This window comes from Grampus griseus, assembly GCF_964374135.1.
Source record: "Grampus griseus genome assembly, chromosome: 5".
Taxonomy (NCBI): domain Eukaryota; kingdom Metazoa; phylum Chordata; class Mammalia; order Artiodactyla; family Delphinidae; genus Grampus; species Grampus griseus.
Window position 1 is genome coordinate 104,274,261 of NC_138998.1, and position 26,037 is coordinate 104,300,297.

General features: G+C 36.8%; 1 protein-coding gene across 3 annotated transcripts in view; it reads left to right on the plus strand.

Moving 5' to 3' along the window:
• Nucleotides 1-25,748, plus strand: part of VGLL3 (vestigial like family member 3) — a 47,099-nt gene extending 21,351 nt beyond the window's left edge. For all 3 annotated transcript variants that reach the window (XM_082654118.1, XM_082654119.1, XM_082654120.1), the window contains exons 3-4: nucleotides 102-635; nucleotides 19,456-25,748. In XM_082654118.1, coding sequence (XP_082510244.1) covers nucleotides 102-635; nucleotides 19,456-19,499 — 578 coding nt within the window. In that variant the 3' untranslated portion in view covers nucleotides 19,500-25,748. The remainder of the gene's footprint in view (nucleotides 1-101; nucleotides 636-19,455) is intronic.
• Nucleotides 25,749-26,037: the final 289 nt, after the last annotated feature.

Below are 26,037 nucleotides of genomic sequence, written 5' to 3' on the forward strand. Positions count from 1 at the left end.
GTGTATGCTAATTAGTCTGCTTGTAAAATATTGGACAAGTAGAGGCAAGTCTATCCCAGAACTGAATCTTATGTAAATAATGTATTTTTCTGTCTTCTCAGACAGCTCAGCTCTCTCAAGCCAGCGGAGTAGTTTCCCGACTTCCTTTTGGACCAGCTCTTACCAGCCCCCATCTGCACCCTGTTTGGGGGGAGTTCATCCTGACTTCCAGGTCACTGCACCCCCTGGCACCTTTACTGCCGCTGACCCCAGCCCCTGGTCAGGACATGGGCTGCATCAGACTGGCCCCGCCCCTCCCCCTCCCGTGTCCGAGTCCTGGCACTACCCTTTGGCATCTCAGGTGAGCCCGTCCTACAGCCACATGCATGACATGTACATGCGGCATCACCACCCCCACATGCACCACCGCCACCACCACCACCACCACCACCATCACCACCACCCTTCTGCTGGCTCTGCCCTGGATCCATCCTATGGGCCCCTGCTGATGCCATCTGTGCGTGCGGCCAGGATTCCCGCTCCCCCGTGTGACATCACAAAAACAGATCCGACTACAGTCACCACTGCTACCTCAGCGTGGGCCGGAGCCTTTCACGGAACCGTGGACTTAGTGCCAAGTGTGGGGTTTGATACAGGTGAGCCCGGTGATTTCCTCCTTTCCATAAAAGAAGAAAAAATAATGAAATAAATACAGAAAAATGGAGGATGTTTTAAATACCTGGAAAACTTTTTTTCTCTTCCATGGAAAGTTCAGCTTTGCCCATATGTTTATAGAACTAACCATTTTTCAAGAATTCCTGCATTCCTGCAGAAACTGGTATGACTGCGTGAGAGAGGTCTCAGAACTTTTCTCCCATTTCTTAAGCTAGTAATCTGTTTCTTTGAACTGGAATCTCTGGCACCTTATATTTACAAAGATTTAAACACATTCTTTAAATCTCCCATGTCTCTGTGCTCTCTACCAGTGATGTGTAATGCCTAACAGAATTCAGAAATAGTATGTTTCAGTAATTTTTCCTTCTCCCTTTTTTGTCAGGTCTTATTTATTATTTATAAACCAAACTGCTTTCTGGAGTATAATCCATGTAATATAATCATGGTCTTTAAAAAGAATTATGGAACGTATTTTAAAGGAATGGATTTCTCTTCCCTTTCTTCTCCTTCCCTTCCTTTTCCTTCATTTGCCTTTTGTTATTTTCCTCCTCCCTCCCTCCCTCCCTCCCTTTCTTCCTTCTTTCCTTCCTCTTCTCATCCTCCTTATTCTCCTTCCTTTCTGTTTCTTTCCCTCTCTCTCTCGTTTTAAAGCATCAGACTTGAGATTACTCTAAAGTAATCAACAGATTTAGAAAAAAATTGGTAAGGGAAATATTTCTTCACAGAGCATTCAGCTCCTCTCTGGAATTCACTAGTTCCGAAGGTCATGGTGTTAAATGTTTGAGCTTGATTTTTGGACCAGATTACACATATTAATAGTGTTAGTAGTTCTGAGTTCACAAAATCACAAGCATCACAGGCTAAGAAGACAAATCAGGTCAGTGATTATATCCCCAGAATCTACGTTCCAAAGGCAGCCACCTCCACCTCCAATCCCAGGTTCTTTTCCTGGAACACTTTGTGACAAATTAGAATTTTCTTTCCAGAAGTTTAAGGAAACTCACTCTTTTCTTTTTTTTTTATAAATTTTAGTTCTTTATTTTTTCCTTGTGATTAGAAAACTCACTCTTTTCATAGTTTTTCTTAGTTTTATTCTTAGTGTGCAAGGTCTTTAATCTGAATGCTGGTCACAGCAGAGAAAACCCCAGAGTAATAAATGCTGAGCATCAATTTGCGTTCACCCTGACATAAGTGAAACATTCTTATCTTGGTTAACTTGTTCTTTACTGAGCTTTCCAATGTTGGTCATTGCCTAACCTTACCCATTTCAGCTTCCTACTTAGCCTCTGGGTTCAAGCTGGTTTTCTAAACTCTCAGGGGACTTGGTTCTCCCTCTCTGTGAGAAGAGAATATGATGGGGCTAACCACCACAGGCTTCCCTCCTTCCTTTGCCACACACTAACAGTATGAAGGCAACTCTTGCGTTGTTTGATGCCTGGGGCCAAATCTAATGAGAGCCCCAGTTTGGTAGCTGCCATCATTGGCAGCCAGTCTCTGCAGGCTCTCACTTTCCAGGTACCTGCGTGGCCAGAGTTAACAATGCTCTTAGCAGGCAAATGGAATATTTTCTTCTTCTTAGTTTGGGCTTCTTCAACAGGATACCATACACTGGGTGGGCTAAACAACAAACATTTAGTTCTCACAGTTCTGGAGCCTGGGAAATCCAAGACCAAGGTGCCAACACATTCAGTGTCTGGTGCGGGCCCACTTCCTGTTTCATAGATACTGTCTTTTCAGTGTGTCCTCACTTGGGGAAGGGACAAGAGAGTTCTCTGGGATCTCATTATGAGGGCACTAATCCCATTCATGAGGGCTCCACCCCATGACTTAATTGCCTCCCAAAGGCCTCACCTCTTAATACCATCACATTTGGGGTTAGGATCTAACGTGAACTTTGCGGGGACACAAACATTCAGTCTGTAGCATCCAACCTTTGCATTTTATAACATAAAGTGGAAGGTGGATGTGATTGCCTTTGCTCCCTGTTTCTCTCTGTCACTTATTACCTACTTTTGTACTTGTTAATTTTGGTGTGACCCTGATTCCTTGACTCACTGTCCAGAATTTTGACTTGAAACAGTCTCTTCGGAATGAAAAGTCATCCTACTACCTTTTGGAAGTAGAAGAGAGGGGATTTTTGTTCTCTCTGAAGAATCTAGAGAGCACCCATATGGGTATATTATATAATAGTTCTTAATACTTACTGAGCTATGAATAAATATGTATTGAATACCCACTATATAGGGTATTGCCAGAGATACTTTATATATATTTTTTTGCTTTTAATCCTTAAACCGAATCTGAGATGGATCTTCTCTGATTCAGTTATTGATAAGGACACAGCTCAGTTTTCCTATTTGAAAACTGCTTCCTAAATCACAAATGCTCAAGGTGGATTTGAACTAAGACCTACCCCAATCTAAAGAGTTGCTGGGGTAGCATCTCCCTGTTTATATAGGTAAAAGAGACTATTAATTAAAACTGTTAAATTAGACTGTAAATGGTTAATATTGAGGAATGAAGGTTTACCTTTTGGATGTATGTAGTGCTCTTCTTTGTCAGTGTGGGTTTAGGATGATGATCATGATTCTTTCCTGTCCCATAGTTTTAACCCAACTGAACAAAGACAAAGGAATCAAGCAGATAAAGATCAAATCATTAGCATAATTATTGATCAGGCCAAACTGGAGATCTTAGATTAGGCTTACTACCATAATTGAACTTCCTGGAATCCTCAGCTAAGTTTAGATATTGGGAGATCCAATCCTAGGGAAAATCTAGTCTTCAGAGAAGATTCCCATAGACAACTTCCTTGTCACACAGTTTAGAGCCTCGTTACTGTGAAAAGAGATGATGGTTGGTCAGATTTGCCTCAGAAAAGCATAGTCTGAGGCATGACTTACCTTACAAAGGCAGCAGGAGGAGCATGCACCTCCCTGCATGTGGGTGGCCCCAAAAAGAGAGAATTGAAGGGGCTAAGCCACAGGGACTCATTTTCCTCTCCTATTCTCGGGCATCATATCAAATATCACATCTCTCTTCCTTTAGGAAGAGTTAGGAGTGTTTTAGGTCAGTTTCCCCAAGAAACAGACTCTGATGCAGTTTTGGTTGTAGGAAGTATATGCAGTAGTGTTCTCAGGGCAACATCTTTGTGCAAAGGGAGAAGAATTGAACAGGAGAAGTCTCACAATGAATAAGTTCAACTGAACCTCAGTGGATTCTACAGGGAGCTCTAGATCTGGGATGGCCTTTTATAATTGTCTTGCCTTAAGTCAAGGTGGATGGGCTTTTATATTCCCACACTGATCAGTTACTGGATGGATTTGCCCCTGGAAGGAAGGTCATGACATTAGGCAAGGTAGCCTTGTTCAGCTGAAAGCAATTCCCAAAGCGAAACAACTGAAGGTCGTGAGCTGCCAACAGCAGGAGAATGAATATCTCAACACAGAATAGTGAGGGACCTGACAGCCCACCACAGTATCCACTACAGAGGGACAAAAAAAGAGCGGTAGCTACTCTTCCACTTTTCTAACTACTTGTAAAAGAAGTTTCTGTATAATAGACCCAAGCAGGGAAGGTAAGATTGTTGAGAAGAATGAGAGATGAGTCCCTCTATGTAATCTGTGTAAAGCTGACCTGACCGTGCAGCCCAAAACAGCTCAGAACTCAGCATCTTTGTTAGGTGACTATTGAGCAACTGTGAAAAGAGCCTGCATTCAGGTGAGACAAGCCTGAAACTTCCCAAAGACCAGGTACTTAGGCCACCAATGTAAGTCATTTTTACATTAGGAGGTAAATAAATTAATCCAACCATTTGGAGAGAAATTTGGTAAAGAATATGCCCTTTTCGTCAATAGGGGGAAGGTTGAATAATTTTAGGTGCATTTTAATTTTGCAGCCATTTAATGAAATTAAGAAGTCTGGGAGGTTGAGCATGATATAATGTTTAGTGACCTAAGAAAGTTTTAGAGTATCTTGTATGGTATAATCCAAGGGTCAGCAAATTTTTTCTGTAAATGGCCTGATAGGAATATTTAATGCTTTGTGGGGGTCACACTGTCTGTGGCCACCACTCAACTCTGCTTTTGTACTGTAGAAGCCCATTGCAGACAAAAAAATAAATGAGCTGGCGGTGTCCCAATAAAATTTCTATTGATACTAAAATTTGAATTTTATATGCTTTTTGTGTGTCATGAAATGATACTCTTCGTTTTTCATTCCTTCTTTCTCAACCATTTAAAAATATAAAATCCATTCTTAGCTCATGGATTATGTATAAACAGATGGTGGGCCTGATTTGGTCTATGGGCTACAGTTTGCTGACCTCTAGTATGTATAGTCCCATGCGAATACTTGTTATCTGTCGACACACATACATATGCATGTGTGTGCCTAGAAGTATATACCCCAACTTTTAATGGCCATTACTCCTAGTAACTAGTGTGCAATGTGAGCTTTTAAGCTGGTTTTATAAGCCCAGCTCTGTCCCTTGCTAGCTACAGGGCTTTGGGCAAATTTTTTAACCTGCTTGGTGCCTCAACTTCCTTATCTTTCAAAGATGTTTCATTGGGTGGTTTCAAGGATTAAATGAGTTAATGAAGTAAAACATTTACAGATGTGCCCTGCACATAGTAGGTACACTATAAATTCTGGCTACATAAGGGAAAGTGATCAGACCTTCACTCATTTTAGCTTTAAAAAATTTATTATTGAACAATATTTCATATATCATACACTTTAGCATTTTAAAGCATACAATTCAGTGGGTTTTAGTATGTTGACAATGTTCTACAACCATCTCCACTGTCTAAGTATAGAACGTTCCCATCACCTCCACAAGAAATTCCATACTTCCTCCTTCCACTATTACCTGGCAACCACTAATCTACTTTCTGCCTCTATGGATTTTCCTACTGTAGACATTTCATATAAATAGAGTCATACAATATGTGACCTTTTGTGTCTGCCTTCTTTCTCCTGGTCTGTGTTTTCAAGATTCATCCGTATAGGATGTATCAGAACTTCATTCCTTTTTAGGGTGGATACTATTCCATTGTATGAATAAACCACATTTTGTTTATTCATTCTTTCAGTATTTGGTTTGTTTCTACTTTTTGGCTAATAAGCATAATGTAATGAACACTCATATACAAGTTTGTGGGTGAACATATGTTTTCAGTTCTCTTGGCTATGTACCTAGTAGAACTATGGGGTTGAGAGAACCTCACTTTTTATTTTATATACCTCTCTATTTCTTGAAAATATTTCAAAGAGCATTTACTATAGCCATAATTAATTTTTTAAAAATTTAATTACAGAGTATCATAATACAGTAATAGAATAGGGTTCTGGGGTTTGGTAGACAAAATTCTTCTACAAGCATGAGGAGAGATGGTCCATCTTTTCTGAAGGGCCCAAGCTAGGGTGAGGAGAGTGAGGTGCGTCAACTCAAAATTTAAAGAGATACTCACTTTCCAAGACGTGCAAGTACATACCTCCTTAAATTTTACCTCACCCTGCCCTGGCCCTGCTTTCCTGCCTTGCCTGATCTGCTGTCACTTATTGCTCCCTCTGTTGAATGGATACTTCATATACATCGCTCAGAACGATCAGTGTGTTGATATGATTGTAGGGCATCTGTATCTGCCCTCCTTGTGCAAACAGCAATACTCTGTTAAGAAACCTGGAAAAAATATTTTTGAGCTCTTAAATTTTGATAGTGAATAGGGAGCACTGGGCAACAATAGGGAAGTCAGGAGTTCACAAACGTCCTTCTTTTATTTTTTTCTTCATAGACACTATGTGTCTGATAATATCATAAAAGTCGAATCACCTTAGATAGTTTTCTGAATTTTTTATGATATAAGGCCTATAAGCTATATATATATTTATATATGTATAAATGTATTTTATACATATATGCACTTATATATGTATAAATATATGTATTCATAGTTCTACATATATATTTATAGTTATATATATATATATATATAAAAATCTGATTTAATCTGAATCTTCTAATCTGAATATTTTGTGAAAGAGACGTCTTTCATAAATGACCCAAAATGCATTTTAATGCAATCTAAGTTGTAATTATTATTGCTTAAAATTATTATACAGTGTTCCCTTTGAAATAGGCTAATTAAACTCCTTCATTGGTTAAGATCAGTCTTGCTTAATACTATATGGATGCTTTACATTGAAATCCATTAGAAGTATAAATATCTTTGTTTTATCAAATATAGGAAATAAAAGAGTGGGGTAAAAATAGCTCACATACTAGAGCAGCAAATGGAGAAGCAGTTTCTCTCCATGAAAGAGAAATGGATATAAAGTCACCACTTGCTTTTCCATCCAGCCTGTAAGTTACCATCTCTCTAGATCACCTCTCAAGACCCATGCTTTCTTGTAGGTGGTCTGGTGCTGACAAGCTTTGGAATTTTATTTGGAATATTAAGGGTATCAAAATCATGGAGTTTTGCATACAGTAACTTCTTGGAAATCATTTCTCTCTCTAAACATATACATTTACAATAAAAGACCAAAGGAAACCAAGAGTTACCAACCTAAGACATTTGAATATTTACCTGATAGCCTAGTGCTCCAATTCCAGGCTTTATAGTGAAAGATAAATATGCTAAATTTGGAGAGAGATCATTGAGAGCCACAGTAATAATTAACAGGATAGTATGAGCTCTAAAAAATATTAAAACACCAAGATATTTTTCAGCATAGAGAAGAGAAGGCATCAAAGCAAAACATATGATAGGGGCTCAACTACAAACAGTTTCTCTCTTTTCCATTTCACCACTTCTTTGGAACATATATACTAGTCATTTAATATATATATGAAGGTAATGGGGTTGGTGATTCATTGAAGTCTTTCCTGATGTTATTAATGATTTTTATAAATGAAGAAGTTAAGGAATTTTATTTAATAGTGTCATAAAATAGAATAGACACAGAAGCTTACTTCTAATCATTTGATTTCAGCAGGGAGACACATTAAATGGCATTTTAATATAGAAGCCATCCCTAGGACTATGTGATTTTTCAATGACAGTCACTCTGGTCGATAGAGATTTATAGATTTCTGGGTATTTACCTTGAGGGCCTTATCTCAATTAGAATAGTTAAAATGTCACAAAAAATAGTTGTGGGTTAAAAAAAAATACTAGGAAGAATGTTTATAAAGTAATACTTCCTGTGGACTTTTTTTTACAGTTTATTATGATTTGGTGACAGTAAAGACTTCAGTAATTAACAGCTGATTGCTTCACACTTTCTGTAATCCTTTTTCTTTTTCTTTGGCCTATGGCATAAGTCTATTTTCCGCTGAGAGGAAAAATAAAAGAAAAAACACCAAAGGTATGTTACAGTATTTACACACTCTTGAATGGTGTTAGTTGTACAAGGCACATGTCCAGAATGACAGTTTCGTGACCAGAAGAAGATGGAAACCATCTTTGAGAGGCATGCAAAAGGCCAGGAGATCCCAGCCAGAGAGTGAAATCTGCATGAAAAGTAGCAGGATGGTAAATCAGAGGGAGAAATGCATTCCAGAGCACTGCTGTCAGTTTTGAGTATCCAGGGCTGGATTCTGCAGGGCCTTAATGAAACTCCCCTGCTCTCTCAGGGCCATGTAGACCTTGCCCATGCTCTCTCCCAGCCCTTCATCCTTAGAATGGTGCCATAACGTCACAATGCCTGAAACCCGGGGATTTCTTCCCACAGATCCTCCTCTGACCTTATAGGACAAATGCAGAAGCCTTCTGAGAGGATTCTGAATGTTTTAGGATGCATTTGCATAATAATACAAATAATTGCCTGTGTGGTATGTGTGTGTGAATCCTTGTGAAAGACATGTTAGTTAAGGGAAAATGCTATTTTTCATACATTGCTGGTAGAAAATTAAAGAATTGTAAGATTTTAAAAAGTGAACTAGAAAATGTATTACAGTTAAAAATTCTCATAACCAAAAAAAAAAAAAAATTCTCATAACCTTTGGCACAGTATTCTTCCTCTTGTGAGTCTATGCCACACAAATACAAGCAGCAGCATATGAGGATAGAGGTACAAAAATGTTTATCGTGACAATACTCATAGTAGCAAAAAAGTGGAATCAAGTGACTGCCGTCAAGAGGGTAATGTATGAGTGAAGTATGTTTTGTGTGGTATTGCTGACTGAAACAAAAAAAGAGATGAAGAAGTGCCTATATATGCCCTTTTTATAAAAAAGGGATGGCGAGAAATCCTGCATATGTGTACATGTACTTACAATTCAATGAAAGCAGTGAAGACTAGTTTGTCAATTTGTGTTTCCTTTTGGGGCTGAAGGTATTGGGGTCACTAATATGAGTTTAAGGAGGAGAGAATAAGAGAAAAATATGTATGTATGTATGTGCATATGTGTATGTAAGAGAAAGAGACAAGGAAAAAGAGAGGAGAAAGATTGATTTTATCAACAATTTACTCTTTCCCCCAAACTAAGGGGCTCATAAAATGATGGTAAACACAGGAATGTTAATCTTTGCAGAGACGTTTATGGAAAAAGCAGAGGTCCAAAAAATAGATTCCAGGACTCATATGTTCACTTAGCTATATTATGCTGAGCAAGCCTCTCTACCTCTCTGATCCTCTTCCTTAGATGCAAAATGGAGATGATACTCCCTACTCTGACACAACTAGGAGATTCCAATGAACTAATGAACGTGGTTGTGTTTTCTAGATGGTGACACATGGTGCAGAGCTAAAACTCTCATTATTCTTAATAAATATGGTGCATTTCAAACAGAAAAGGTCACACTGGAGATGTGAAGCATCATGCATAATTGAGATGCAAACTTTGAATGCCTCTATCACTTTGACTATTTCTAATTTAATTTGTTTCTGTTCTTGAAGAGTAGCTGTGATATTTATTGGAGTCAAATTTCCCAGTAGTGGTGTTTGCTGGTATTGGCCATACCTTGAAAACTGGGTGCTTTGGTATTGGTTGGGCAGATTATGAGGGAAGGGAGGATAAAGAATCCAGAAGATAAAGATTTGAAGGGTCAACAGAATATACATCTTTGACATTTTTAAACATAGTGTTCTCCATCTAAACACTCTACCATGTGGTAGAGGTTACTAAAAATGTATATCCTATCCCATTGTGCTTATGGATGGTTGAGCTTTTTGTTCTTGACACTCACATAGATGAAAAGGAAATTTTATGTGCAGAATAAGGAAGTTAGACTATGCATATAATTAGATTCACCAAAACTCCATTAATACATGCTAATCTTCTAAAGTTGTGAGCTAAAAACAGATTCATTTTCCATTCTAGTATTAATTTTGTGAACAAGTTGCTATCAGTAGCTATATAAATTGGGTGGCATCTCTTGCTTTCTGAAATGTTCTCTTAAAAATTGCAAGCAAAATTGGGCAACACCATTATCTTTTTTTTCCTTTTTTTTTTGTTTTTTTGTGGTACATGGGCCTCTGACTGTTGTGGCCTCTCCTGTTGAGGAGCACAGGCTCCGGACACGCAGGCCCAGTGGCCAAGGCTCACGGGCCCAGCCGCTCCGCGGCATGTGGGATCTTCCCGGACCGGGGCACGAACCTGTGTCCCCTGCATTGTCAGGCGGACTCTCAACCACTGTGCCACCAGGGAAGCCCAACACCATTATCTTGATTATTTTCTTGAAGGAGTTGTCATCAACTACCTGTCGTTGACTGGGGTTGGGGATTGGGGATGTTGTCAAAGTACACAGTGTCTTCCCAAGAGAAGCTTATATGCTTGCCTGAGAGGAGAGCTATAGAGGTTCAAAAAACTCATACTTAATTCTAACATGACTCTAATGGAGAACCACTCAAAGCATTAAAAGGCTTGTTTCAGGGGTCAGTGTATTTTGTACCAGCAAATTGTCTTTTCAGTAATGCTTTCCTATTTCCTGTATCACATACAGGCATGCATCTAAAAGAAACAGCTCGAATGAAGAAATCCATTTTAGAACTTGTCCCCAAGCAATTTCACATTGACTTTCAAATAGGCTACAAAGATTCTATACAAAATTTCTATACGGCCTGTGGAATTTACAGATACTTTTTATTCTCTTTCTGGCTGTCTAACTCTTCTCTTATTGTTCTATTTATCAACAATACAAGGTTTCACAAACAGTTGTCTGTGGCCAACATGTTCTGAATTCCTTGGCAATAATGACCAAAAAAAGTCTTGCGAGAGACTGATGAGAAGCAAAATATGCCATTTTTTGTTTGGTTACAGCCTGATATACTGGGCATTTAATTTTTGTCAACCACAAGCATGTGTTATAATGCTTATTTTCATAGCTGCCTCGTTTGAGCAGTATCAGGTGACATCTAGTATCTTCACAATCATTGAAGCCCTATTTATGTTTGCTTGGATTGGACAGACGTTTCTGGAAAATGTCAGAGAGTGAGCTTGTGCTCGTGTCACATAGAAGTGAGATGAAAAATGATGTCAGTGGAGAATTGATCTATATATACCATATCTCATTCTTACTGAATATTTTCCAATATGTTTTGATTTAATGGGAAGATTGATTACTTAAACTAAATGGGCATAAAAATTACATTGTATTTCTACAGTTCTGAAGTAAGTTTTAAAATTTGAGAGTTCTTAACTAACTTATAGTTTCAGGTAGAATGTTTGCTGTAGTGGTGTTGTGTCCCTAATTAAGGTTTTATGGGTAAGCAGTGGATCCAGATTAGCTCTTCCTTTGGTTGTATTATCTATTTTCTGGATCGTAAAGCTGTCGCTGCATAACCTAGAAACCTCTTTAAAGATGGATGTTTGGCTGTATTTGTTATCCAGCAGATGTCTGGATAGTTAGAATCTCTTGAGAGTATTATAACTTGTGGTTTCAGTTACAATAAGTGATCCAGGCGTTTTTCTGGTCTTACTCCTCTCCAGTTCTGGGAGAAAGTCTGTAGAAGAAATTACAGAGGGTATTTCATTTCACTCTTCCCCATTCCTTTTTTGCTTTATTCTTTGTCTCTGTCTTCAAAGTTACTTTTTTTTTTCTTTTCTTTTCTTTTTCCTTCCTTTTTGCGGTACGCGGGCCTCTCACTGTTGTGGCCTCTCCCGTTCAGGAGCACAGGCTCCGGACGCGCAGACTCAGCGGCCATGGCTCATGGGCCCAGCCGCTCCGTGGCATGTGGGATCTTCCCGGACCAGGGCACCAACCCGTGTCCCCTGCATCGGCAGGCGGACTCTCAACCACTGCGCCACCAGGGAAGCCCTACTTTTTATCTGCTTTGAAATTGAGGTCACTAACTTGGTGAGAGGTGTCTTCATGCCATATTGCACCTCCTGGTCCCCAGCTTCTCTCAGCCAAAAGGTTATCACACTGACACTGACATTTTGAACGTGGTAAATTGCTGCTGTGATAAAAAACTACCTAACTGTGATTTATATTATATATTTGTCCAAAAGGTCGGTTTTAGAATTGCTGGTCCAGATTTGTAATTCCATATCCTGATGCTTAAAGTACTTGCCAATTTCCCTTCCAGCTGGGCATTTAAAGTGCACAAGTCTAAGGTAGTGGATATCGCTAAAGGCAAAGGCTGGAGAGTCTGTGCATGAGTTTGTGGTTTTGGAGGGAGGAGAGGTCTGAGAGGGCAGGCAGACTAAGGGAGCTTGCCACCTGGGCCAGCAGCAGTGGGAAACACCTGGCCACTGAACTGCTCGTCACCTGCAGTGTTGGCCTCAGGTGTGCGGGTGCCCTGCTTCTTAAAATAATGCAGTAAATTATGGTCTACCGGTAACGTCAGGTTCAGAGAGCTTTAAATTTCTCCTCCTCTTTTAAATCTGAATTAAAGATATTTTGGCAGGTTCAGACAGTTTTCACCTCATTGTTTCTGACAGTGTGGGGATTTTAAGCCAATTCTAAATGTACCCGGAGAAAATGTCTCTATACACTGAAAACCCTCCCTCTGCTAATCAATTATTACTTGGTCATAGTTAGGTATCTTTTATTATTGTTTTAGTATGGAAGAGTTGTCATGATAAGTGAATAATTGTAATTCAAGTGTCATAATAAATTTAATCCTTGGTCTGGTTCAAGAATGCATCTTGTTTGTGATGACTTTTAAAAGAATTATTGTCCAAAATTTCAGTACTAAGTATAGAGGTAATTAGTGCTCATCAAATTGGCCAAAAATACATGTAATACATGAGAAAAAATGCTAATATATCTAATATACAAAAAGCATTTAGAAATCAATGAGGAAATTACTTTCTTAAAAGCATAGAAAATAGGCCAAAGATAAAACACAGAGGAAGAAATGCCATAATCTCAATAATGTTCAGCTTCATTAATATTGAAAGAAATGTAAATTGAAATTATTAGATACTTTTAATCTATAATAATGATAATAATAGTAAAAATATGAATATTGGTACAAACTTTCTGAAACACACCCCTCATGATGAAATATGTAAGCATAAATGTGGGTATATGCTTGGGTTCAGCAATTATACAAACATATTTTCAGGAATTTTTCTTATCTACCAAAATATTCACATAAGTAACAAATATAATTTTACACACATGTGTCTGTGTATCCAAATGATGTGTATCTGTAGAGTACTGGGTAATTTATGGTACAGGGAAGAATGAATATTGTGTAGCCCTTCAAAAGGGTTGATCTACATACACTGACATGAATGGTTTTCCAAGATAATATTGCTGGTGAAATAAGCATGTTGTAGCACAGGACAAACAGAGGTGTATGCATGTACATCTGAAGTATACTCAGCAAGTTGTGTGATGACAGGGGACATTACGTAGAACTCTTACTTTTGAAATACTTTGTAACTTGATTTTTAAACAAGAAATCTATGATGTTTTAAAGTTTAAAAAAACAAAGATGTTTTAAAAACAAATAAAGGGACGTCTCCATGGTGAGTAAACATGATCTATCTTGATATTCACCTGAAATGAAATCATAGTTTCCAAATTGGATAGCCCTCACTCTTATTTTTTTTTTCCCTTCATTAGTGTTAAGGTGTTACCCCCATGTAGATCTTATTTAGAAATTCTTAACTAGCATTTAAACTGATTGCTCCGGGCCTCAGACAAACAAATGCAGTTGTATGATCATTAGCAGTGATAATTTTATAAAGTAGGAGAAGATAATATGACTGTCTCTCACATCACATAGTTTGTGATCATTTGACAGTATGTCAGTGTTAGATGTCAGGTTGTTGGTGAAGGTTGGATATTTTGATATAGCATCCAATACAGTGTTGTATATATTTATATTTGTAAAAATTATAGCTTGGGCTTCCCTGGTGGTGCAGTGGTTGAGAATCCACCTGCCGATGCAGGGGACATGTGTTCGTGCCCCGGTCTGGGAAGATCCCACATGCCATGGAGCAGCTAGGCCCGTGAGCCATGGCCACTAAGCCTGCGTGTCCGGAGCCTGTGCTGCACAACGGGAGAGGCCACAACGGTGAGAGGCCCGTGTACCACAAAAAAAAAAAAAAAAAAAAAAAAAATTATAGCTTTTCTTTATTAAAGCAAGGATGAAGCAAGGATTCATTTTTTTTTTAAATGTAGAAATAAGCTACCAGCTTCTTTTAGTCTAATAGCAAGCATTCTGATCCACAAGGGTTTTCTAGACTCTTAATGTCTATGAAATGAAAAGTTCATTTAAGTATTTTCTTTACTTTTCAGTCATAAAATATTCTACCTGCACATCCAGGTTTTATGTTCCTATTTTTCTTCTCTTTTTATCAACAGCATGTTCATCAGTGCATGGTTACCACATTACCTCTTTTATCTCCAGCAATAAAATTAATTGGAAGCATATTCACCTTACTTATGAGCGATAGTCAATGAAGTTGTCAAGTGATTATGCCTCCTTAGAAGTAGGATATGCTTTTCTAGTGGATATGACTCTGATAATCACATAGTCCCTAAAACTCAGGTGTGCTGGAGTGTAACATTTTCAGTAAACCAACTTATTATTTATTTCTGCCCCATAAAAGAAAATTTAACTTCATCAATACTTTTTTTTTAATTTACTTTATTCAAGTATAGCTGATTTACAGTGTTATGTTAATTTCTGCTGTACAGCAAAATGATTCAGTTATACATACATATATATATATATATATATATATATATATATATATATATATACATTCTTTCTCATATTCTTTTCCATTATGGTTTATCATAGGATACTGAATATAGTTCCCTGTGCTATACAGTAATTTCATCAATTCTGAGTATTCATGGTCCAGCTCATTGATATCTTCACTGCTCAGTTTTTTAAAACACTGTCCCACTTAGAGTTGAAACCTCTTCTCAGATGCTTCCCTCATGCTCTCCCTAGGGATTGCTTCACATTGCATCACATTGTTTGTCACATTGTGAACGTTGTTGATTAAGAGGTTGCTCTCTGCTCTTGGCCTTGTCATTTCATTCCTATCTTGGCCTTTGTTTGCAAACTTATCCCCTCCCCACACTGTTTCTCTGTGCATTCTCCATACAGTGCTCCCCAGACAATGACTAATTACTTCGAGTTCAGCTTCCTAATATTTGTGACCATCCCTCCAAGGTGCTCACTGGGGTGGCTCGTGCCATTTCTTCTGCCATGGGGTACCCACATCTTCTGCCATGAGGTACCCACATCTTCTGCCATGGGGTACCCACATCTTCTGCCATGGGATACCCACATCTTCTGCCATGGGGTACCCACTACTATGAAATGTAATAGCAGGCCTGCCAGAAATCTCTCTGAACTAACTTCTGTATCATTGTTGCAGGGGCCCATGGGAACTTTAAGATCTTTCCATCAGACACGTTGGAGTTGAAGGAAACTAGGGAGGGGGAAGTTTCTAGGCTTTCTATGCTTAGACACACCCTGTTGCCATCTCTACTTCCTTATTCCCAGAGTCTTTTGCAAGAGATGAATCTGTGAAGCAACAGCCTCCCAAAAATCTCAGCTAGAAAATGAGCTATGATACCTTGATATATAGTCAGATTCTTCAAATTTTAAAGGGAAATCCTATTATGATCTTCTGTGACCAAGACTTCTCTCCTGCTACTAATTATTCTATATTTCTTTCTTATGTTCGTACTTCCTTTGTTCTATTCCTGGGTCTGGTTTTTTTTTCCCTTTTCTTTTGGTGGTCAGGTGGTGGTGGTGGTGGTGGAACTGAAGGGAGGAACTGGGTCTGTGGGCTTGCATTTCCTTTCAGGCTTTTCTCCTAATTCCATCCCAGACTCAGACTCTGAAGCCAACAATGTGATGTCTTTGTTCTTTGGTCCCATTTCTGACAACCACCTCATGAGTCAAATGGCCACCCTATGTCTTCAGTGTTCACACTGGGAGGTCTTTGGGGGGCAGGGAGGAGTGGTTATATTAAAGATACATATCAAAAAAACACATCAGTTAATAAAACATGTCCATCACACGATTGGAGTAGTCTTCATCTGAGGTATAACAAACTACTCTGTAATCATTTGCTGTGTCTTGGGAAAAGCTTTTCAAATGTATAGTTTAAAAAAACACAGTAGGAGAGCTATTTTGTTAACACTGGTATCAGTTCTGTTAAATCAGGGTGTTTCTAAACAGTGCAAAAAGGAATAAAGCAGAAACTAACACACCATTGTAAAGCAAGTATACTCCAATAAATGTGTTAAGAAAAATGTATTGACTTTTCTTCAAATTAATTTAATGAAAGGACTTTGACTCAAGGGAGTTGCAGTATAGGCTAGTGTCACAGCCTACAGACAATATAGTCCACACAGGGGGAGCCATATACATTGTGGTTAAGACCATTGACTCCGATATCAGACCACCTATTTTCAGTCCTGGCTCTACCACTTAATAGTTAACATAACCTCTCTTACTCTCAGTTTTCTCATTTGTAAAATGGATATATATATATATATATATATAGCATAGTTGGAAGCATTAAATGAGATATTTCACATAAAGCAGCACAATGGCATATTCAGCCCTAAGAAAGTGTTTGCTAACATTATTGTTATGATGTTTATTTTCCTTTCACAGAAAATCTCACAGACGAAACAATAAAACTAAAACTGAGTTACTAACATCAAGAGAAAAGCACGGGTGATTTCAGCTAGCCAGTGGGCAGATTTCAGAATGTGTTATAAACTAATTTCATATAGGTTTGAGTTGAGGAATTGAGAAGGCAACAAAAAGCCTGAATAGGAACAACATAATAGCAGAGTTGATTTTGTGTTCTGGTAAGAAAATTTGGGGAAACCCCAAGTAACTGTAGATCATGTAAGGATCATGGATTAAAGATATGTATAGACCACATAAGGATAATGGGTTAATGACTTTGTCCCCTTTCACCCTTACATGGAAAACTAAGTGTACTGGCTGATCCTTAAATATTCTGATCTTCCTTCAACAAGTGTTTAACAGGAAAGATCATAGTCCTGCTTTCCTGTTACAACTTACTAGTAGTAGGGTCTTTTGCCTGTGGTTGTTCATTTTCTTGTGCTTTACTTATACCTATTTTGAAACTTACAGGTATAGATACCTAGTAATCAAAGTAAAAATTTTATTTATGTCCCATCACTAAGAAGAAGCTAAGCCAAAAGGACAATATTAGCTATTCAATATGTTTCAGGGCGTAGATTAATTGATTTTTTAAAGGTTTGCTTTGGAGTAATGCAAAGCTTTAGAAACAGAACAACTGAAGAGACGAAGTTATAATGAAAGTTATTCCAACCAGTTATTCTGGTTAGAATATTTAGGGCTCTGTTAAGTAATGTAATCCTTGTCCACAGAAAAAGGCTAACGTGCTTTTGACGGAGTCATCTGTCTTTGCAAGGCAAACTGAGGATTGCTTTTATTTAAGAAGAAAAAAAGACACTCAAACCACTTGATAATTCCAACACTATTCATGACTTGCAGTGCTGACATTCTATAGATTGATGTAGTCTTCAAGTGTGGAAAATACTGAGTCATACAGAAGATGAGACATTTTAATAATGAAAAAAATATTCATGCAGTCAGCAGATTGTCAGTTAAGGTGGTTTAGATTATAAAAGTCACCCAACGGAGACTTTGTCAGGTTGCAAATTATTCTGACCACAAAATTATTATATGAATAAAGCAAACTTAGAGTGAATTGGTACATCCCAGATCCTTTTATTTCTTTTTCCTGCTTCTCTTTATCCTTCTCTTCTTCTTTTGAAAAGGGAAAGGAAAACTATTGACTCTGAATCTAAACATAATGCTGGTATACATGAAAAAAAACTTAAGATGGAGCTAATCTTTTGGCATTCTAGAAGTGCTGCTTTTTCCCAGGATACGAATGCTATAAACCAGAGATTGTGTCTTGTGGCTCTATGAGGTGCTTCTCTGACTCCTTTTATTTGTTCTTCCTCCCTTTATGTAATCTGTTTTGTAGATTGTCTTAATGTCTCCTATCAATGACTGACTAATTGTATCTTTTATAATGACACACATTGTTTTATAAAATTCTTTAACAAGTTGAAGGACAAGCAATGAAATCACTATAGCTGTTTTAGTGACAATTACATTGAAAACCATACTGGCTCATTTAACCATTCAATTTCTGACATCCAGCCCAGACTTAAAACAGGTTTAGATTAAAAATCAAGAAGACAGGGCTTCCCTGGTGGCGCAGTGGTTGAGAGTCCACCTGCCGACGCAGGGGATACAGGTTCATGCCCCGGTCCGGGAAGATCCCACATGCCGCGGAGAGGCTGGGCCCCTGAGCCATGGCCACTGAGCCTGCGCGTCCGGAGCCTGTGCTCCTGAACGGGAGAGGCCACAACAGTGAGAGGCCCGCGTACCGCAAAAAAAAAAAAAAAAAAAAAAATCAAGAAGACAGCCTGGGATCCTAGCACCCACATAACAGCAGTCACACTGCATTTCTACTCACTTATTTAATAGCCTTCTCTTCATGTTTTGGTATTTGGTTTTAAATAACTGAAGAACAACCATTATTTGGAGTCTTCACTCTTCCAAACAGTTATGCCTCAGGACAAAAATAAAGTGATTCAAGTGAGTGTTAGCTGAAGATGCTGTGCTAATTGCCCGCATCAGAAATTAGTCAATTGACTACATTAGAACCAAATCAGTCATATATTCTGTTTCCTCCTTGATATACTTCGTCCTAATCATTCTAGCTTTGAGTTGGAATTCATACATGTTCACATATTTTCCTTTTGTACTACTATTTTTTTAATTTTATTTTTAAATAAAATAAAATGTGTTCAGTAGCTCATAGTCTCTCAACCACTGCGCCACCAGGGAAGCCCTGTACTACTATTTTTAAACTTACCTGTAAATTTCATTTTCTGGCTTTGAGATATGGATTTTTATAAGCCATCTTAAGTAGTTTCTGAAAGAAAAGGCAATAAAAGTAAGTAAATTTAGTCACTACCTTAGTCCAAAAGTGTCATTTGATGGTTGCTGAAAAGTATGAACGGAAGCGTTGCCTAAATGCCCAAAGACTAGTTCTGTCATTTTCCCCCATATCAGTTCATTTTGGGATTAGAAGGAAGAAATCTTGATTTATATTATTTTATTTATTAATCACACCTACTCTAGTAAGATAAAACCATAGTAAAGAATGTGTACCATGCAGATAGCACTGCTCTAGTCTAGAGTTTTTTTGTCACCTACTGTGTTGGTTGACTGTTTGTACATTGTGAGCTCAATTGTCTTTTTGGTTTCTATATGTAGATTTTGCCCATTTTTGAGTGCTACATATATTGATTCTTTTCTATTTCTCATTGTCACCTTTTCTAGGTCTACAGCATCAAGACAAGAGTAAGGACTCACCATGGTACTGAAACACACAGTATTAGCAAGTTAGATTGAAGCGTGAATCCATGGGCCCACTGGGAAAAGATGCTGCCAGGGTTTGTCATTCTGCAGTGGGACACAGTAGACATGGAAGGAAAAGAGGAAGTGTTATCCAGCTGACTTTGGTTTGGAGCCTTTTTTTGAGAAAGCAGAGTGGGTCATAGACATTGAAGAAAAGCATTTTTGTTTATTTTTTCCCTCATCTGAGCCTTTGCCAACTGTGCAACTCTCTTTTATTTTTTGTCTTGCTTTTAACAATACATGGTTTAATTTTTGTTTCAGTTCAACACTTTTTTTGAGTTTTTTTTTTTTTTTTTTTTTTCTTTTTGAACCAACCACCTTGTCAGGAAAAGATGAACCACAAAGAAAATGATCATTCTTTCAGGAATACAATTTTGTAGCTCTATGTGCATCTATTTTTGTAAAAATACAGAAAGTTTGATTTAGCATTGATGGGCTATTTTTGAGGGATGTGGGTTTTTTTAATATTGTAACAATTGTTAAGTTCTGTTTAAAGAACTTGCTCTCAGAGAAGCACTGGCAAAAATGTTTAAAATGCTTGGCTTTAAGATGTCTGTGATGCGCTCTGTGCTTTCTAGCTTACCTCAGATGTTTGATAGTTTCTCCTTTTTACAAAAGTAGCACCATAGCCAAGCCAATATGGTATTATTTTACATTCAATCTCAGTGAAGATTTAATTCCATGCTAGCTCACTTAGCTCTGAGTTATATGTAAAGCTTGAAAAGGAAGTTTTTTAATGATCACACTAAAGAAAGGCTATTTCATTACTTTGATTTCTCCCAAAGACTGCTTGGAGGTTGACTAAGAAGAAAGTTGGCATAAACTTTCAATCAGATGGAGAGTTTGCCTAGAGCATACAATTATCTTTCTAGTCCATCTGACTTTGAAAAATGGAACCAGAATTTCTATCCAACTACTGGAAAAAAAAAAAAATAATCATGCTACCTTTGAGTGCCAGTGACTTATTTTTCTTGTTTATAATTATTCATTCATGGCAATTTTTTGCCATATTTTAAGTGATTTTTTTTTTTCCTGAAGATAGTTTGAAGGGATAATATTTGGGAAGGTACTAGACACATCACAAAGCCTTTAATTCAATGGCTGTTTCTGAGAGTGTTACCCATCATTTTAAATTGAAAAATAATGTATTGCATATGTAATATTTTAAATCAGTTTTTGCGTCTTTTTTGTCTGTTTAACTCTGGTTTTAGTTGATTTAGTTCTTTTTAAGAAAAAAATGGGGGCAAGATAAATTTAAATTGAGATTTATACTACAATTACTGAAATTAGGTTAATAAATTGACAACTTACCTGAAATTTATTACTGAGGACTCAGGATTCAACTTGACATGGCCCTCAGGATCTAAATAAGAAAAAGTTGGGATTATCATTAAAATGCTATTAGGAAAAGATTAGGTTTATAAAAGTAGCCGTTATTGGTATTTTAAGGACTTTCAATGTAAAGTCCATTCTTTCATTTGCTTCCAGAGATGGCTCATATCAAAAAGGTAGTATTATATAGAAGTTTTAGTTTGTTTAAAATGTTTCTCAATTTTTCCCATCTCTGTCTTCACCCATGTGAAATTAAATGTTTAGTGAAATACATTTTCCATCTTAAATAGTGTATCTCATATGTGTGAACATTTTAGATATAAGAGCAACATAGTCTCTGCTTAGCTAGGCAGAGTTCTCACAGATAATTTTCAAATATTTCCCTTAACTCTATTTTAATGCCATAATCTTCTTTCCTGGTGCATCTTATCAGTTATGAATCTATACACTCTCTTGTATTTTCATCACTATATTGCTTCTTAACCAGACTACTCTTAACACAGTATACACATTTAATCTAATGTGAGGTCCAAACGTAAGGAATCTTCCACTTACTAATGACATGAACTTAGATTTCTAGGGAGTGGCTTGGTTAAATTATCTACATTTTGATCTACAATTTGATTTGATACAATTATTTGTAATTTGCCTAAATCTGTGTAGCACAAGGTTGAATGAATCTATAAAATTTGTTTTACTTTGTGTCCTCCTGAATTCTCAAAGACCAGTGCTCAGTAGCTCCCATGGGATGACTCACTGGGGATATTTATTTTCCTCCTCTTCCCTTGGAACCTGTTAACTTCCTTTGCAGTTTCTCTTAGAGCAGTTTTGTACTCCAACTCATTCAGATCATTCAATTGGATTTTCCCAATTATGAGAAGAAATGTATTGACTTTCTGCCCGTTTCCTTACTCTCCACTGAATTGAATGTAAGGCAAGAGAGCTGACAATTAGATAGCTTCACCCTGAATTTAGGGTGACACTTTGCCCTGTGTCACTCCTGGTAACTATCTGATAAAACATTCCTTGGCTCAGAGGACCCAAGAAAAGTTGGGGATCTGAATTCTGCTGTACACAGGAGAGATTTGTGAGTGAGATCCCCCATTGAGAACAGGCCCAGGTGTTGCTTGGCACATCGCAGGGACTGGATCCTTGCCTATACAAGGAGTGGATCAAAATGTGAGTCAAAAAAGATGAGTGCCTGTCTCTGTAATTGTCTCACATCCCATTGCTACAATCATATTACTATTACCACCGAAGTCATAAAAGAGGATGAGTTGTAATTTAGTATGATTCTGAGTTTAAGTTTAAAATGCTGTCACTCTCTGGGTTGGTTTTCTCGCACCAAAATGATACTGTTAATTTTGGAGGCTTCCAGACTGCTTTATTGAGAGCTACCATCTCCCTCCCCAATTTCATTTGCAACCACTCCACCTTTGGTTATTTTATAAATTAGGCTTTATTCAAGCTTTCTAAAGATCTGTGAGCTAGATCCTAGAAAATCATCTCATTGATTTGACATCTAATCTATGCTTCAACCACTAAACTATCATGAAATAAGAAACAACAAAATAGTGATTAGGTAGATCTTTACAGGTTATTTGGTTTTTCACTGTTTATTTGAAAAGCACCTCTGAAGGTAAAAATCAATGCTTCATCTTAAGAAGGTTAACCGTCCCCTCCTAACTTTCCTCTTTAGCTTTTTTCCTCTCTCTTTCCTCTTAGAGTTATTTACGTTACTATTTTAAGCAAAAATGGCTGGGATTGCTCTACATTTTGCAAATGATAACAAGTGGTTTGCAAATAATTGAGAAATTAATTTCTTCAACGTTGTAAAAACCTTTTTTTAAAAAAAAATTCTAGGCACTGGCATAAACTGTGCCCTTGAGGAGCTCGTTATTCATTATACAAATGGCAATCAGAAACTATATTTTTAGAAACTGCATTCTATCCCTTACTGAGTGCCCCTTGGTTATGTAATGTTTGCCAAATTAAGTCAATGGGGCAATGGTACTAAGAGGTAGAAAAGGCTAGTATTTATGTTACAGTTCGACTAGAGGATAAATAGAGAAGCAGAATGAATTAATGAAAAAAAAAAACCAACAACATTGGCTTGGACATTAGGTCATTTTCTGAATTCTGGTTTAGCCATAATTAGATGTGTGTTTTGGTGTTTCATTTATTTATCTCGTGAGTAAAGTGGGATAATAATACCTAACTGGCAGGCTGGAAATCGTATATATATACTCAATCATCTGGCTCATAGTAGACATTCAATAAATGACAGATACCACAAATACCTATCAGCTGAGTAAGTAAATCATAAAATTGAGCTCCCAAACATCACTTCTGTTTACTTTCCACACCCATTTCTGTAGCAATCAAATAGTTATGACTGTGCTTTTCTGTAAGAAATTGTTGCAAGAGAATCTTTGCCTTCTACTAGATGTTGAAGATAAAACATAAATTTCTAAATTATCTTTATTTTAGTGTGCTGTTTATGAAGGAAAATAAATTAACCTTTTAGTGGTATGTAGACCCAACTTTGAGTTTTCTTACATGTTCCAAACTTTTATTCATCCAGGACCCTGTGTATTATTGTCCCCAAAATTAAAGTGACAGTTTCATGAAATCACCAAAGTTTTAATTTTTTCATTATATTTTGGGCTTCCTTAGCACCTAGAATAAAAACATCTCTTTTGAAGTTATCTCATTTTTTTTTAACTTGGAGAAAAAATTGCAAAATATGGTGGAAAAAATGTTCTGCATGAAAAGAGGAGGAAAAAAAACCCCAACCCTTTATGATCTCAGTCAGCAGATTTATTCTACTTGAGAAAAAAAGAAACAACTTCATTGGAAGCAGATGTTGACACTGTGTCAGTTATTGAAGATGGAAAGGGTTCACTTGAGCCATTGTGGTTACAAAGGGGTATCGATGGCTGTTAAAATTCCTGTGATTGAGCATCTTCACAGCAGACAGGACAGCAGAAAAGCTGAAACTATGAGACCAAGACTGAAATCAGCCTGCCAATTTTAATGTACAGGACCCTAAGGACTCAGTTGTGTGTTTTTTTTCCCTCCTTCAGGATAAAAGACATATCTTTCAAAAAATTTAAGGTGGTTTGAGAGAGAAATTAAAATGTATTCTCTAAAAACATAGCCCTAGAATCCTTTAAATCTATTATTAAGCATTAAAACTATTATTTAAGTCATTTTAGAAAAATCAGGGTAAAAATTTAGTTTAATAATATATGTTGAAGAAACAGACTCACAGACATAGAGAACAGAGTTGTGGTTGCTGAGGGAGAGGTGGGGTGGGAGGAGGAAGGATTGGAAGTTTGGGATTAGCAGATGCAAACTAGTATATATAGAGTGGATAAAAAACAAGGTCCTACTGTATAGCACAGGGAACTATATTCAATATCCTGTGATAAACCATAATGGAAAAGAACATGAAAAAGAATATATATATGTATAACTGAGTCACTTTGCTGTACCACTGAACCACAGAAATTAACACAACATTGTAAATCAACTATACTTCAATAAAATAAAAAAAATAATGTATGTTGAAGAAGGATATGTAAACTACACACAAATGGAGAGTGGGGAACGGGTGAGGCCTGCAAGGGAGCCTCAGTTCTAATAGCTTCAAAATGTTAATTAATTGGTAACTTGGTCATGGAGATTGGGCACAGAACAGACTTTCAGAATTTTCAGTAGGTTTTTTTCTTTTAGTGCTCGCTGGGAATTTCCCTCTATACACTTTCCAAAGTATAGAAATAGTCATTATAATTAAAATATCATAATTTTCTTATCCCTTTTATTGTCCATTGTGCTTGTCTGTTTGAAAAATATTTTTATAGTTTCAGATAATTGATCAAACTAATGTTCTCTCGAAAATACCAATTAATTTGATCCAATACAATTATCTAAATCTTCTTTTAAAGTTTCAAGAAATGATAATTGAGTTAAGTGTAATTTACCAATTCTTTTGTGTAAATAAACAATGACACCTAGAAAATGCCGCGTCATCATCGATTAGCTTCCTTGTTAACAATTTCTGGACTACTAAATTTTGCCCTAAGAATAACTCTTTTAGAATACAAGATTCTTTAATTAGTTATTTTGGTATATGCATAAGATGTGAAGTTTTCTAATGATATCTCTTACTGGTAAGAGATACTGATAGAGGTGTACATTTTTTTCTAGGCTGTGGCTAGGGCAAAAATTAATGATTATTTACACACTTGATTTAATTTCTTGACTATTTACAATCTTGGATATTGTATCTGATTTAAAATTACTATTCCATACATTTTTCTGGATATGCAATATGGGGAAGGGTCTTCATGTGAATTCTTTGTATTTTAAAGTGCATATATTGAAAGGGAAAACATAGATTCAATTTGCTTTCATCACATAAGTCTAGATAAGGTGAAAGCTTTTATAAACAAAAAATTCATAGTATGGTGAAGTTTATATTTGTCACTTGATTAAGTGAACTGAAAACTTGTCATATAAATGTTATCTTACAACCCTGAAATACAAAAAAATTCCAGATTTATTAGTTTTGTGGGCAATTTTATGCTATCTTCATTTTACATGTCCAGAAAGAGAAATTAACTAATCTTAGCTCTGTTGTCATTCTTAATTTACAAAATATATGTAATTCATAAAACTTTTCGCTTCACAAGCTAATTATAAAATCATATTTTTTGTTGTTGTTTTTCATGGGGTTGGAGGAAGAGACATTTTTGTATTTCTATTCAGTCTTCAAATGCAGGTCTCATAACTATATGTTGATGATATGAGATGATGGAGGACTTTGTAATAAAAACAAATGTCATCTTCAATTTTTTCAATAAATAACTTAATGTGAACTTAATGTTTATATTTTAATGTAGCAATTTGGTTTCGTCTGCATTTCTTGACAATTAACTAAAGCTGTCTCTTTTCTTCTTATTCAATTAAACAAATTACAAATATCTTTAGAAATTAAACCACCGTAGTTTTTTTTTAATGAAGTTAATTTCTACAGCCAAGGGATTTATATGTTATAGTGAGGATTGTATGGTTACAAAACAAGTGTTTATAATAGAAGAGCAAGTGAAATGGGCTATATCAATTACATAATAGCAGGAGGCTTGTGAATTTTTTTAACACAATGCT